General features: G+C 32.4%; 1 protein-coding gene across 6 annotated transcripts in view; it reads left to right on the forward strand.

The window, feature by feature from the left end:
* Positions 1–1,251: 1,251 nt before the first annotated feature.
* The window catches only part of LOC148613652 (hormonally up-regulated neu tumor-associated kinase-like), a 34,318-nt gene continuing 18,062 nt past the window's right edge, over positions 1,252–17,507 (forward strand). Inside the window, exons 1-2 of one of the 6 annotated variants that reach the window (XM_088587108.1) lie at positions 1,252–1,374; positions 14,327–14,555. In XM_088587108.1, coding sequence (XP_088443234.1) covers positions 14,367–14,555 — 189 coding nt within the window. In that variant the 5' untranslated portion in view covers positions 1,252–1,374; positions 14,327–14,366. Of the gene's footprint in view, positions 1,375–5,247; positions 5,460–14,011; positions 14,177–14,326; positions 14,556–17,507 lie in introns of those variants that run through there. The other 5 variants (XM_088587105.1, XM_088587109.1, XM_088587107.1 and 2 more) reach the window with 5 other exon arrangements.

Here is a 17,507-nt window from a genome sequence, read left to right on the forward strand (position 1 = left end):
TTCGAGACAGAAAACGGTTAGGTATAGTTTGATGGAACGAAGCCTAAGCTGAATTTCTATGTTTGACTATGCTATCATTTCCGTGAAAAGCCTTTACATGTTTAGTGTGAGTCTGTAAAAATAAGGCAAATTTGAAAAAATCAGAAACATGCATGTCAAAAACCTACCGATCTGAAAATACTATATCACCAAAGGATGACATCTGTTTGAAAATACCACTATTTGATCTCTGCATCACTGGATTTGTTCAGAATTTTAGAAAAATGAGAGTCTTCAGCCCGTTGTTTTTTCAGTGCATTCCAATGAAATCATAACTGAATTTTCAAATGATATGAAAAATCTTACCATGTTTCACTCACTGTCTGATTTTTAGAGAGACTGACATTTAAAAATACAAAGATTTGACGGATAACGTAATCAACAAACCAAAGACGGATGTTTTTTTCCCGATATTTGAAAAAGTTTATTCCTTATGCCCAAGTAAGTCGTCCTTGTTGACCGCAATGCACAGATTAAGGTAAAATGCACTATCAAGATAAAATGGCGGGAAAATTTCCCGCACTTTTTCGCTGTATAATCAGTCAAATATTATTTACGTCACAAATGCTTTCGGTGTTTTCATACAAGTAGCACCCGGTATAATATATTATAGGGTTTGGAGCGTGATACTGCTTTCCGCGCTGCACCAAACTTGTTTATCTTTTAGCATTTATTATACTTTCCCAAAGTCAAGAATTTTTCTCTCACTGTACGGTTGAATATTTGGTAAATATCTATATAGTCTATGAGCTTTAGGAAAATGGCTTATATTAAAATTTCAAGTTCTGATATCATACTGTACGAGTATCTCTCATCAGAAGCATGGAAACCAAATGATTACGATAATCTTAATTAAATCCGAAAATAATGTGCATGGATACAAAAAGTATGGAAAGCAAAAATATTGAAATGAATTCTACAGAAAAAATAATAGAAAACTGCTTTCGTATACGCTATTTTCAAATAAACCTCAATTACAAATTTAACTATCCAATTCACAAGTGTATTTATTCTAATCTAATTGCATAGTTTTGAATCATTAGTAGTCTATGAGACTTCAATCAACCTGTGATCATCCGATCGATAATTCTCCGATAATCGTGTCAGTTTCTACGTGTGAAAAACTTCTTGTATTGTTATAAACAAACTTGACGTATTCCTTGTATTTCAATAATTAATTTGTGCCTTTGATGCAGTTAATTAGAACCGTAGCGTGAAAGGTCACCGATGGAAGAAATTTCTACAGCGTCATGTTTTATTCAGGGAGTTTACTACTAAAACGGAGTGGATTAAAACGAAATAGGATGGATTAATAAAAAAAAGTTCAGTTGCGAGGTAAGATATTCTTATTTTTGATTTTGTTCTAAATTTTTCTCTCTTTTTTATTTTTTGCTCTAAATTTGTAGTACACAATTTCTTTGATCTGTTACATGTACATGTATGACTAAAGACATCTTGCATAAAACTTGTATATCATTGTTATTGAAATATTTTAACAATCGATGCTTTGTTTTCAAGATGCCATTAATATTAATATAATAATTCATATTTTCACAATTTCAATTTTATACATATAGCATAGTATAAAGTTCCAGCTGCAAGTACATGTGGTATGCTAGTATAGAAAAAAAATAATGGTTTAAAAATCTAGTGCTTTGAAGTTAGTGTGCTAATGCTATCTTAAATGGTACATATATGGTCATAACAAAGTTTATCGAACTGATAACCGATGAAACAAAACACGGATCATTCATGTACATTCCATATAAAATTCAGACATTGCCTTAAGCTATGGCACAGGTGATTAATGGTGTAGATTGATTGAATGATTGTTGGGGTTTAACGTCCGAGCAGGAATATTCCAGCTATATTCAGACGATGAACATGAAGTGGATGATAAAATGAACATGAAATGATGATGAAATGAAAAAAAAAATGGGATGGGATACAAAGATAATAGGGTCAAAAATTTTGATTACCACTAGAAAAACGGAGGGGTGGGTAGGGTCGGGCAATTTAGCCTCCTATGATGGAGCGCAAATGTTCCTACTCCTATCGAATACCATAGCAGGGTTGTTCAACGTGCGAGGAACGTGGCATCTTTCCCAACACGGTGCACCATTATAGTTTGCGGTCAGGTTTTTTGTATTATTGCCTGACAACCCCAGCATGTAACACGCCAGGGGTACCCCATTCCACCACCAGGGGCACACATCCAAGTTGCTCTGAGGGCAGAGTGCCTAGCCTCCGGCTAGGTTTCTGGGCACTATTTAGTCGCCTTTTATGACAAGCTTAGCGCTGCTGCAGGCCTATTCTTTTGACACCCGGACCTGCACGGGGCTTCATGGTGTAGAAAAACCCACGGAATATTCTTTTTTTTCGGTCTTCAGATGTTTTATCTTAACGTAAGAATAGTCGCTTCTATGGATCTAGGTCCGCGGTTAATGAAACATCAAAATTGAGGTTTTCCTAAATACTTCCTCAACTCAAATTTCAACCAATCAGATCACTTGAAATTGAATATTTTAGGAAAAATACAGGACTTGCGGGAATTCTCAACTTGTATTTTTTTTTTTTTTTTTTTTTTGGTATGAAAGCCTGGTCAGATCTTTACTTTTGAGAAAATCAAACATTCATCTCACACTAAAATCAACCAAATCAAAGCAAATGAAGAATGATAACTCTTACAAAGTGCTAATTTCATATACAATCTATTTAAATTAAAATTTTATCTCAAAAGCATAATACCCTAATCGAAAAAAGTAAGACTGGTGATGTGGTCTGTAAATAATTCTGATTAAGAAAGAAAACGTTTTGTGCCATGCGTGAATCACCGCCTGCCTGATTTTTATAAAGACCGCTACTTCAACAGACAAGCAAAATGTCAAACATAAAATACACTTAAAAATTGAAAAAAAAGGTGCTCAGTCTATGGTCATCAGTTGTGTCCGCGTGTGTGTGTGTGTGTGTGTGTGTGTGTGTGCGTGCGTGCGTGCGTTTTGTTTTGTTTTGTTTTTGTTTTTGTTTTTGTTTTTTTTTTTTGGGGGGGGGGGTGTTATGCCATTAATGAGATCATATATACCATATAGAAAAAGGGGCTGAAGTCATTTAATGTGAACCATTATACAAGTAACATACAATATAGCCGTTTTATAAAATATTCAAAAGCCGTGTTAATGACCTGTGAAAGTACAAAAAAGTGTTTGATCGCACAGGGTATTTTATGGTAATGTAGTATGTAAATAAACCCCCGATCTAAATTTTAAAGCGCACAAACGATTATTAACTTTCTAATTTTCTTGTGATTATATGTTTTATTTGTTTTGAATCAAAGGATCGGCTTTAAATGTTTATTGTAAAGTAGATTGAAGAGTTTTCATCAAACAAACGTAAAGTTTACACAGAAAAGCAAAAGCCATTACTATCTAAGCTCATCCGTATGTAAACAAAAGAAAAAGAAGTCACGAAAACGGATCCGGGTTATAAATTTTATTGCAGAGACCTGTATCAATGTCATAATGCTGAATCGATTGCAAGAGCTGAAAATTTGACTTTTTAAATATTTTTTAAATGTATCATGCTCCGCAATTTTATTGAAAAGGATTTTGTTGTTGCTTAATGATAAGCATGTCAAAAATACATGTTTGTATAGATTGGTGTGATGTGCAGATAATCTTCTTAATTTTTGTATGAAAAAGTGTCGATGTACCCACAGATAGTTTGTGTGAAAGATATTTTTTTCATTTTTAAATCATGAACGCTTCGTAAACTGAGAAAAGACGTTTAATGTGATGTGAATTTTGAAATGTACACTGTGTCATTTAGCTTACTGTTCCCATGTCAATGCACCAGTTTCGGAATTAATATTAACTGAATATTTTTTTTTTATTTCCGGGAAAGGTTTCGGGGATACATGTCTCCTGCCTTCACAATACAAAAAATACGCGCCAAAAGAAAAGAAAATTTATATATAAATTTATGAAAATCATTATTTTCCGAAAGATGCTTATCACACCCAAGAGTTAACATTCAAGTCAAGGTCAACAAACGTCTCGTTCTTATTCAATGTAAACCAGACATAACAATAGCTGAATACTTGACACATTTTATCTTCTGCATTGTTCACGCTATTTCATTGATTTTTATCCTATAAAGTAGGATGGAAACTGACAGAGATTGTCCGGATTTATTGTTCTAGCCTTTCCGTCGTTGTTCTGTGGTCAGGTATACAATCTTCAATCGATTTCCATGTAATTCTGAATAATGATGAGCATTATAAAATGTCTCCCAGATATAAGTTTGGTCAATAATAGTTGTTTTGTTTTGTTTTTCTTATTTTAGTTCAGGGTTTATCGAACTCCATGGAGATGCAAGATGTTATTCATATGTATGGTGTAGTGGTCTCACGAGTCCTATAAACGTTCTTGGTGCTCTTGTACCATACTTCTGATATGTCAGAAACTATTTTTTTTAAATCTGATATTTCTTCATGCAACAGAAATGTTACACTCATTGTTGTTCAGAAGTCGTGGTGTAAAAGAAAACAAACAAAGACATATAAACAAGAAAGCAATACCGAAAACACAAACAAAAGTAAGGAAGACGTGCCCAGTACGTGTACATGTACATCGGGATGTATAACAATAACACTGTATATTCTGTAGAACATGTTTCAATATTTTACCATAAAAGGCACGGGTCCAAGGAAAGGCGTGGACCACCACTAAACAAATGAAAAACTAGTATTACAAATTCTACCCCGAAAAATTTTCTTGACTTGCTTTACTCAGCCATTAATTTCGCATCCCCCAACCGTATTTACCCACCAGGTTGAAATCTTTGATCTACCCCTGAATATATCGAAGTGCACACGGTTTCTACGAATAATAATGAAAGATTCACATGACTTGTGTGTTCCGGACATTGTCAAGAAATGCATTTGATAATTAGGCTGACTCTACGTCAGATACTGACGTGGTTGCCATGACAACTATGGAGAATCCAAAGACGTCTCATTAAAACAATATACGTTATCCGATGAGATAAGAAGAGTCCGAAGGGGGCAATTATTTATAAGGCAATATACTTTCAGTGGATGATCTCTCAGATACCATAACAAACATGATATATTATGTACGTTCATCCCGTGACATTTAAATCTTTTACCGAACTTTGATATTAGAAAAGTCTTTATTTAGCCTATTTTCAAATGGAATATATGTGAAAGTTTGTTTGAAAACAGGAATAATGACCTTGATTAAAATATAAATTAGGCGTGACTAGTGCTCGTTTTGTCATTTAATTAACAAGATCGGAAATTTACAACAGAACCGGATGATTTACAGATAGAAATGATATCGATTTTTGATCTATCATATGTAACTGTATTTAAATGGAGATATCATACATTTGCCTGTAAGGTGAGTTTGGCTTTGAATTATTAATGTAAAAATTGTGTAAAGTAAATAATGACATTATACATGTATATTAAAGAATTTTAAGTTGCAATTAATATTAAAATTTGTTTAGAGCATCAATCTTTAGGTAAGCAATTTCAGTTGCTGTAAATACTAAATACATACTTTTATACCAGTACTTCGATGCATCCTGTCATATTACGACCCATACCCCCTCCCCCTCCCTTTTCCAAACTTATGGTTCCATTCTGATACATGTATACAAGAAGTAATAATTCAAGGTGCTATCCGACTAGTATACATAATAGTCGGGCTGCATGTTTAAGAGTGGGAGCAAGCCCCTATGGTCCATGTTAATTATGTTTCTTCGAATGTCGAGCCCGATCTAAAAACTCGCATGTCATTCCTACTTATCTGAAAAAGTGCATAATTATTTGAACACTATTTATAGATATACACTTACTTATTTGTATATACAGATACAAACAGATATTAGTATTCAATTTCCAAATCGCATTAAAAGCTATCGGCAATATACTCATCAAAATATCATATCTAAAAAACAGTTTGTATGAAGAAATGCAAAGAATGCCGATTCTTTCTCCCTTTTCCCTCTCTCCATACACACGTCTTGTATTCTCTTCGAAATGCATTATTTAATTTCATAAATATGGTAACGCGTGGAATATCATACGTTTATAAATATCCGGATTTTGTATGTAAATACCTTCAGATTCCATAACTGGATCAGAACGACTATAAATTATAGCAATTATAATATTTTACGATGCCATTACACTTCAAGCCCCATATAAGAATTTTATAAAGGGACATAAAATATGCCATGTAGTTCATTTTATCGTTTTATATTTAATATTTCATATTTACTATCTTTGGAAAGGGATCAAGGAAAACAATTGCTTTTGATGTTTGTTTTCTTATAAATTGTAATAATTTTTGAAGATTTATCATTTTAGTGATTTATTTTGTCATTTTTGAGAGCAATGTTTCATAACAATGTTCAACACGAGCATGAAAATTTATATTATAATTGTATTTTCAAGTTTTCAATGTCATTTCAATATAGTATCTATAAAAGTTTATAAAAGTTTGTCAACACCAGCGAAATATTCACTTAGATTTAGAGTACATATCCAGAAATGTCTTTTATATACATGTGTACGTTCAGTTAATTGACTTGACTTTTTTTTCGAGGAATAATAAAATTGTCTTATGCCCTGAATGTCTGTTTGTCTGTATTACCATAAAGGTTTTACCATTAATACATGTATTTCTACAAGTTTGCCAATTTTATGAATGTCTGTCTGTCTCTCTCTTTCGTTACTGTAAAGTTTATACTATCAATTACGTATTTCAAATTTTATTCAGAAATCTAAGTTAAACGCGAAGTCTTATCCATTACAATATTAATGCACATCCACATATACATGTAATATGAGCTAAATTGTTAATATATGCAAGACCAAATTAAATGTATTTTTCGAATATTGAATATCGGGACTCTGGCTCGTATTTAAACCCTATTGGGAAGAGAATGGGCTCTTTTTTGTTTTATACTTCACGATTGTGATCATGATGTCCGTCGGTCAATTCCTTTTCCGTTTCAGTTTTCTCTGCTTCTTGATACTTCGACAGAAGTTTTATTTATAGGTAAGGAGGAATTTGATTTCAGACTCGAACGATATCAACTTCATGTTTAACAATTAATTTCATATTTCAACCGTATGGTTTCTAAGATGAAGAGCAAGGGTATCCTGTAGTAAGCTTAACTCATGCACTATTTTTTTTTTCGAGATTGTTCATAATTTTAACGAATTTAGGGATGGTCTTTTATATCAATGTTCTTTTCATTATAACATGACCCGTTAGTTATATATAAATTATAATTTGGAATGTTCGAATAGTAATTTGACTCAATACCGTGTAGGTAAAGTTATTTTTACAGAAGTACTTAATTTGGCAGATTACGTTCACATACGACTTGCACAATAATAATTGTACACTGCAGTTTACAATATGACGATTGATTTGAGTTCGTTGTCAAAATAAAGATGCACAGCAAAAGAAAATTAGGTTTTATAACTTCTATAACTGAAATTCCAAATCTATATCTAGAAAAAAAGTAATTTAAAGTATTATTGGATGAGAGCGAGTACACGTAACACTGAATATGAAATGAAATTGTTATACATTTCAAATAAGTTAGCTTAGATTAGACCCTTTAATGGCTAGATGAAGCATAAAACTGAAATGTTCTTTATCATTATTAAGTTTTAAATCAAATGATGGTTATGTTCTCGCAAAATAAATTTTATTTACATGTATATATTTACCGATAGAAATGAATTGGAAATGCAGTGTAACCATAATAACAAAGAAATGAATTGGGATTTAACCATAATGATTTAAAAAATTTACAAAAACATAAGAACACCTAAATCTCATTTTAAACAAAAAGTGCGAATATTTTCATGATATTTTAACATGTTTACAGAAATGAAATTAACACTCGACCCAGCTAATTCCAAATTTTATTTATCTTGACATTTATTCATCATTTTTAATGAACACATAGGTGTACATGTTCAGTATCTTAACCTTAACAGGAAAATTTTGACATTGTCGTTAATCTTTCTTATCATTAAAAACTCGATTTCAGGTTGAATTGCTTTTCATCGTTGTAATATTTTGCCGTTTCATTCCCCTCTTTGTGTTTACCGATAATAATATACATGTATGACTGCATATATGTACTTCAAATTCACGCGCAAGTGTGTATTTCAATTTACATTAATGTTAAACATTTGAATGCTCTTAAATTAATGTAATCATAAGATAGGATATATTGCACGCTGTTTTTATTTGCTTGTATTGCCTTTTTCGCAGTGAAAATAGTGGAGAATAAAATTGTTTTTTTTTTTTGTTGTTTTTGTTGTTTTTGTTGTTTTTGTTTTAATTTGTTTTGTTTTGTTTTGTTTGTTTGTTTTGTTTTTATTTTTTTTTTTTTTTTTTTTTTCTTTTTTTGTTTGCGTCGTTATTATTAACACTTCCTGTTTATTGAATAAAACGAGTCAATAACGTGCAACAAACGCCTTCTTCGCGATATCGGGTGCACCTATTGTTTGTGTATTTATTGTCTTTATTTTAAGACATTGATTTCGAATTTTCAAGGTTAACTTTGTTACGAAATTTAATTTTACTACATAATGATATCTACCCTATTCAAGGGCGTTTTGGTCATATTCATAAATTGTTTTGATTATATCTGAAGTGTTTTTCTTGTTTTTGGCGTGTTTGTCTCCTTTACAGGACAAGATATCGTAAATAATGCATGACGCAGCATAAACTGACCCAATCATTAACATATTGAAAACAAATCTCCAAGCAGCGATAGACGTTCGTTTCCTTCCTACATGTAACCTGGAATCCCGTATAACATTTTCATTCCAAAAGCATCTTTCAAATATGTGCCCTAGTCAGCAGTGACGTGTTTTGCCTTTTGATTGGCTGAGCGGATATGAAGTTATTTTACTTCACTAATACTCAAATTTGAGAAAATATGCTTTATTTTATTGTTTCTTTCAAATAATTTATATCATCTTTCAATACAAATGTGCAAACTTAAATGTAATTTAATCAAGATTCCAATTCTTTGTGTTTATTTTATTTCACAAGCGGCAAATTACTCATTTATTGTGCCAATGCAGTGCACAGAGGGTATATTTGCTTTTTCAAGGCTTTACACCTCTGCCACACTCAGTGTTAAAATCAGTACAGTACACCGGAAATAGCTTCACATAATGTAATAAGTAGTCGACATGCCCTGTGAATTGTTTCACATCTGGTATAGCAGAACTTTTAAGCTAGCGGAGTGATATGTAGTTAATCAGGAAGTGGTTATAGGTCTGAGGAGATTGTTTTTGTGCATATCCGCCGATGGTGACCTGAGTCAATATTTAAGCGATACTATAGGGTTGTTTACGATATTGACCAGGAACCCAGAGATTCCCCCTTACCAACCACTGTATAGTGCATACATGCCTTTCGAATTTCTCTGACATTATTCAAATCAAACGTTCTTTGGCTTTCGGATTACGCCGCAAAAATTCATTAATTTTTCCGGCATTTGAAAAGTTCTTGTATTTCCTTAGAGGACCGTCTGCAGCGTATATATTGAGCTTAAAGTGTAAGGTGCTTTTCGGCGCTTGATCGACTTAAAATCACAAATCTTCAACGAAAAACAAAGACCATTCTATTGGTTGCGTTGGTGAAGGTGACGAAATCAATTTCTTTTTCAGTGTCTTGTCGATCCTTTATTTTCTTCATAGAGAATTCTGATCCTGTCCTATTATTTAAAAAATGTGAGTTTTTCTGTGATAACGTAAGAAACCGTGTCCTTAATCAATCAATGCTACAGATTGTTTAGCAAGCTATTTTCTGACTTGGTGTTTTCCTAACGCTATGGAGGAATGGAACTCCAACCTCAATGTTACATAATACTTTATTTCTAAAACATGGTATGGATGATTTGGAATGGTTTGCATCTTGATCATTAATACTATGCATGTCTAGAATGTTAATGTCGTTGAGCCGGTCATTAAACATGACATTTGGCATTCTAATTGTGTAAAATGTTTCATGTGAGTACTTATGACGTGATGGCACTGTGATGAGTTCGTAACTTGCGTCAGCTGTAGCTGTCTATTTGTTTTCATGTTAATCATCAAATTTGTAGTACCGAATGTTTGATTTGGTTTTTTTTCATTGACATATAATCCATTTTTACGTATTTTGACCGTTGGTAAATATGAACCATTGTCATTTTAAGCCTTTTAATCATGTTGAACAAATATACCCTTTCATCTTTTATTTTCTAATAGTGACAATTTACTTGTCTTGTAGACAAAGAGGCGCATATCAATAACTTTTACGTCAATCCCAACCGATACCAAATGTATTCGGGGCTCGGCGCTGCTGTCCGAGTTTACCCCCTTAATCTCCTATAGCTTCAGTTTAATTTCAATTAAAGCACTGTCCGAAGAATCCACTTGATTTTTATGCTTACATGGGTACATGATTGTATATATGGACAATGAATTTGATACATGTACGTTGTCGGTGCCATGATCCTTTTTATTGGGCCATTTGTTTAGAGTTTGCGAAACCCGCCAAATGTTTTGTTTGAATAAGAAATGTTTCAATCCTTATAAGTATATATTTAGTTTAGAGATTATTGGTCACTATACAAATTTGAATTTTTGAATTATGAATACCATCATTCAATTCTAAACCAATTAAATGCGTACCTATCAGAAAATTAGTTTACCATTGAGGTTGTTAGTGCCATTTCCGTGTCTTTACGTATATTGTGACATTTTGAAATTGATGACACACTGACTCTTCCCTTAAATAATTGTCGATGTTTAAAAGATCAAACTGCATGAGTACCTGTTTTCCTTTTTTATTTTTCTCCTGGTAACAACCCGTCATCTTTGTGAATTACACAAAAACTGCTTTAAGAATAACCACAGAATAACCTAGAATCTGTAAAGGGAATTAATATAAAGTCATGATAAAGTGGATAACCGCACGACAACGCCGCTGCGACGTGTAATTTATTATAACATACGATACATAATATATTCCAAATGAAACACTTATACAGTAAAAGAAATGTATAAAATTTAACCGAACCGATCAGTAAGACGTTATCGTACTGAATGAATAATATAAACGAAAGCCCTCTAAAAACCTAAAATATTTTGAGCGGGAAAATATAAAAACGGGTAAAACTGTAACGACCACCCCACACAAATGATGCAAATACCCAGGAGAAATAAATTTCATTCTAATTCAATACTTCAACCGAATGAAATTATAATGGAACGCTTTTTTTTATAGTTTTTGCTTTATATTTTAAAAGAACATTGTTAGCGGCCATTTCTCATAGTGAAACAAGATAGGTAATGTGTATTCCATTTTTGTTGCTTTCTTTAATACATTATAATTTTTATTTACAAAATAATGCGGGTGCAGGCTGGCGCGCGCTCTCCCTTTATTTTGAAAAAATGGTCGAAATGAAAGAGAACAATTGAAGCTTGACGCTGCACACCCCTTCTATCGTTAGTCAGTAAGCCCTCCCGTACTTCAATTTCTGTATCCGCCCTTAATTTAGGCTTACATGTACCATATCAACGTTAATAACTGAACTGAAAAAAAAGAAAAAGAGAAACGCAATAATTTAAACGAAATAAAGAACTACAAACCAAGCGAAGAACGAAAAGAACCACAACAGAGTTTAATAACTAAACATTGTAAATTCTGCTAATTTTATCTACTTATCCAAACATTCATAGATTAATGATTATTTTAAATACTTGATGATATACATGTAGACACGATCACTCTAATTGTACTTAAGTAGCACTCCGGCTAAGAATCACATAAATGTAAAACATGGTTGAAATGCCTACATATTTTTATTTTTGATAGTTTGTTTAAAATGTTAAAATAAACTGAAATTCAAATTTGGTTTTGTCTTCTGAGATATGAATTATGCACTGTAAACTTCAAAATTAAGGGAGATAACTCTGTAAATGACACAGAAATACAATAGAGTCTATTGGATATACTACGTGAATTAGTTCACAAGACCGAACAGATTGGAATGAATAATTATACATTTCGTAATATATACCTAGAAAGCAATGACTTAATAAGAAAAACATGTAGCCTTTTTGGGGTGCATCACATATTACAGACTTTACATGTTTCTAACAAAGACTGCTACTTAATTAATTTGCTAATTTCAATTCTTTTAATTTTATGCAGATCATCGAAATCACATGCGGATTATCGCAAGATACAATAAAACCTCTCTAAACCAAACCCCTTACGGAGTGTAGAATTTGGTCGGTTTAGACAGTTGTACGATTTATCCAGGTTCAAAATACATTTAAACTGACAAAATGGGATTTCAAAAGTTGTCTGGTTCAGACAGGTTTTCGTTTAATCAGGGTTTGGTTTAGACTGGTTTCAATGTAGTAGAATTTAAAATGTCACACCGGAGTTTTCTGAAATATAAGTTAATTTATCGTAAAACTATATGAAATATACTTCCATATAAAATATCAACATATAGATCAATGACAAAAGCGAACATGCATCAGCATAATTCATTCAATAAAGTCAATGTTTATATACCATTATGTAATTTCTTTTGCATTTTTAATCGTGGCTTTTAATAAATAAGCAGTAATGGGCCTTGAAACAATACAAAGGTTGTTTTTGAAACATGGGAAAACATGGCAATTTAAACCCCTGAGGTAATACGTTACGTTGAAGCAATCTGTTTAGTACAATATTTCCCTGTGAATACAATAAATACCCTAGGAGAACAACTGCTTTATTATCTTAAAACCGACATCAGGTATGAGTCAGTGAAAATAGATAGTCACTCTTATACTGCAAGAGCAGGAATGAGTGTATTTTTGTCGAGGAAATTAAGGTATATACAATGTACATGTATACATACACTTTTACCCACGATTTTAATCGTTTCACGTATTAACATTCAAGGATCATGTATAAAAAAGAAAAGACAAGGCAAATGAAACGAGATGCGATTTTTGTTGTTATTTCTTCTCCGTATTTAGTGGGGCTGGGTATAATAATAATCGAATTTTTGCCTAAAAACGTCGTTTTTACCAGCAGAAAGACCCAATCCAATTCTGGAGTTTTTGTCTGAATTGTAAACATTCATATCAGTGACGGTTCCAGAAAATGTGAAAGAAGGCACCAATTGGCCTAAAGTGGAGCGCTCCAGAGATTTCCAGTTTTTCGTATTTAAGTAACCAAACTTTTATAGCATAAGGGGAACCCCCCTTTTTTTTTCTGGATCCTCCCATGTACACTAATTACTCTAAGATTCAAAACTATAGTCAAATTGAATGTACTGACTCAAATTCTATAATATTTGGCTGTAAATAGTGTGGGTTTTATTTATGGGCACAGCATTAAAAAAACATTGCGACCACAACAAAGCACGTTCCAGTTTAATAAACATACAAGATATCATTATATGGACCATTTCTGTTCAAAAAGGCATCAAACTGACTTCAAACCGTGTAATTCATAGGGTATTTAATGCTTCTTAATGGATAAAAAAATGTTTTTATATAAGTATTCTTCTGTGTCCCATACTTTTCATACGGATCTCGAATTTTGATCATATATAAGCCTTTTCAATTAATTGCATCAACTTTCTTCAGATTTAAAAGGGCCGTATTGTTCATTTATCTCATCTTTCGTTAACTGTCACTTATAAAGTGGTGAAATTTACATGCTTTTAAAAGGGATACCTTAAAATATTTGGAAGTCACGCCCGACACACGGTGCAAACACAGTGCATATTTTGTTAATCAACAATGCGTCCCTTTTATAATAATAAAGTAAACACTTGAAAGCTTTGTATATTGTAAACCTTTTGATATTTAATATTCACCTGAAGAAAAATCCGGAGAAAACGTTTTCCGTCATCGGTATTTGCTTTCTCAGGTAGAGTCAGGTATTCGCGAGGGATGTGCGTAAGATGAATATAAAAGCGACCATAATCAGAAATTCTCTATCAAATATTTGGATTAAGTTTGGCGTATTGTAACGAATATCAAACATTCAAGGGTTAATATATTTAATAAAGGGTACATCCTTTGTACATAAACCACAAAAACGGGGATAATTGAAGTTTACCGTTCTTTTGTAGTGACGAGACAATTAAAATATATTAGATAATGTAATATTTGTAATTCGAAGTTTGATTAAAGTTGAAATTGTGGTTATTCTTTTTTTAGATTGTGAATTAAAAGGAGGCAAACACAATATAAGAGCAAAATGACGGTTCTTACCGATATGACAGACCACATCGGATTTTTACCGAGGAAAGTGACTGAGGTTTCTAGAGAAATGATTCTGAGTTTTCAGCATTCTAAGAAAGTTGGAAATTATTTACTCGGCAAAACCATAGGCGAAGGATCTTTCGCTAAAGTTAAGGAAGCGATGCATATTCTGACAGGCGAAAAGGTAAGATTCTTAAGTTGCGTTTTCCTTTCCTTTCACTAAAACTTCTGCTTAACCATTTGGGAGTATAACCGTGACTTAAAAGACCTTGATCACTTCGCTTGTTTGTCAATTTTTTTAATTTACAAGTAGTTTATTTTTATATACATGTATAAACTACATCAAAGAGTAATCAAGGGAACCAATGTTATAGCGGTAATCAAAAGAATGTAATCCAGGGACAAAGACCAGACATGGAAAACAGACATACACAACAAAGAACACAAAGTAACTAAAACCATACATACAAAGTAACAAAACCTGAGAATTCATTTGTATTGATTTTCATATTCGGCAAATACATGAAAGTGCGAAGGCATCGTCCTCTCTTAGTTAAAACTAAGACCATTTCTTTTTCTACAAGGAAACCGAACAGATAACAGTCATGTCGAGCCCAAAAACACACATTTAATGTATACGGTCCTCAATGATCAGACTGAACTAATTGGCAATCAAAATCAGTGGAGAATCCGGAGGGGTGTAGGAGGTTTGCACCTCCCCCCTTTTTATCGAAAAATTTGTCATTGTGATGTGTAAAATTGATAAACAAAGGACAAATAATGTCCTAGCACCCACTTTTCTGAGGAAACTTTGCTGGCACTCTTAATTCCTTTTCAAAATGCAGAAAATTTTACTGTTACGATTACAGCATTTATACGTTTTTTGTTGTTGAAAGATATCGGTTAATCACTCGAATCGTATACACATGTACATATACAATGCATAGAAATATAATAGTAATTCCCAAGAAGTTTTAAAACCGAATGAATATTTACTGTAATTTCAAGGGTAGTAATTTTAACTGACTTTTTTTTCGTTTTAACATTATCTTTTAAAAGCCTTCATAAATATCTATTTTTGGTTAATCGTTGGGGTCCTTATACATCGTCTTATACGGTGTCAAATTCAACTGGTGGTAGAAATTAAGAATGAACCAGGAACCAGTAAAACAAGAATACAAGAGTGTCGGTTCCAACACCAAAGTGTCGTTAAGGTAGTAGACCTAGGGTGAGGGACTCAATTCTCTTACACATCATTTGAACGTTTGTATTCAACATTTTACATCAATCTCATCTAAGCATCAAAGTAACTTGGACTTATTTCATTCTGTTTCATATGCAAGCTTGATTGGCTTTGATGAAATTGAATATGATACAAGTATATCACTGTTTTCAAGAGTTATGTCCCTTACCCTAGGTTCACTTACTTAAGCAGTAAAAAATGACGCTAAGGTAGCGTTACACATGTACAAGCTGCAGAATGAATGTAGGGGATAAGGCGTCGTTGCAAGTATATGCGTTAAAATCAGGACGCTAAAATGTGGCTTCAAGTAGAAAAATCAGGGAAATAAGATGTGGCTTCAAGCAGTAAAATTTGGTATTTAAAATGTGGCCTAAATCGACAATGCTTAGATGTCATTATGCATTGTAGGTCTTAGTCCATCAAACTGTATTTATATTTTGAGTTGATTTTTCTAGAAGCTCGTTATTACATCTACATTGTATGTCAAACGAAATTCGATATTTAATATCCTAATTGATGAAAATCCATTACAATGTATAAAGTAAATTATTGTTTTCCATACTTAATTTAGATTAATATCTAGTTCATGAAAATTTCATTTCAAATTTAAATTGTATATTATTACTTCATTTAAACTTGTAATATAAAGTGTTCTCTTGATAGTTTGTTTGATGTTTGTAATTGGAGTGTAAATTAGTTTTCTGGTTATTGTAATATCAATATTCGGATCTGCGAATATTTCGTTTCCTATTAACGAATGCCATATATGCCATATAAATATACCATAGTATTTTTTAAAAATAATTATTGATACATTAAGACAACAAAACTACTGTTATATATATATATATATATATATATATATATATATATAACGTAAAACGATATGTTATAAATGTCAAAAAGGCCGTGCGAACATCTTAACAACTGTTATGTTCTGTAAGTTCATGAAAATAGTTATACCACCGCCATTTACGTCATGACTGTCATGTCCGTCATGTCCGTCATGTCCGTCCACTCATCTTACGATAACTAAAAACGCTTTGGGAGATGTTCTCAGTAAGGTAAGATCATTTAGCGGAAATGTCGGTAATAAACCAAAACATACATGTAAATGAGAGCTCACTGTGACTACGTAGAATGGCCAAACTTAACAGAAAACGGCTGGTAATCTTTAATTTTGCTGGTCTTTATGAAATAAAGCATCCATTGGGGGAGAGTTGCTTCCCGATTTTTTTATTCGGAGTTAAGGGACGTCTATCATTTAAAATGGAGGAACGATAGCCTAATAAAATTATACCGTGTGTATCTAACTTGTTTTTAATTTTTACAAAACAATAGAAATCGGGGGGTTTTGTATTTGACTGGGAGGGACGAATGTATCATTGGCTTTAACACAGTTGTTTGTCATAGATATTTGTAGTATCAAGTAACAGTCTTTGTAAGAATCATGCAAAATCTGAAAAATGTGATACACCCCCCAAAAAGGCTACATATTTTTATCTTTGTAATTAAGTTGTTTTATGGGTCTATACTATGAACTGTGTACTTATTCATTCAAACCTGCCTGCTCTTAGGAGATAATCAACATTGAAATTTCAATAGATTCTATTGTATTTGAGTGTCATTTACAGAGTTACCTCCCTTAATTTTGAAATCTACAGTGCATTCTATGTAATTTTTATCTCCTAAGAACACGGGTTATATGAAGAACTGAATGTAAATTTTATTTACTATGGCTATTCAAACAAAATATCAAAAATAAAAATATGTAGGCTTTTTCACGCATGAATCACATTTTGCATGATTCTTAGCTGGAGTACTACTTAATTGTAGTATATTTATATACTCTAACATATAGCTGTTCAGTTTTCTGTGCTAACTTTTTAGGGT

The sequence above is a fragment of the Perna viridis genome, chromosome 6 (assembly GCF_037379345.1).
Source record: "Perna viridis isolate PV_CMFRI_1.1 ecotype Kerala chromosome 6, ASM3737934v1, whole genome shotgun sequence".
In the NCBI taxonomy this organism is placed as follows: domain Eukaryota; kingdom Metazoa; phylum Mollusca; class Bivalvia; order Mytilida; family Mytilidae; genus Perna; species Perna viridis.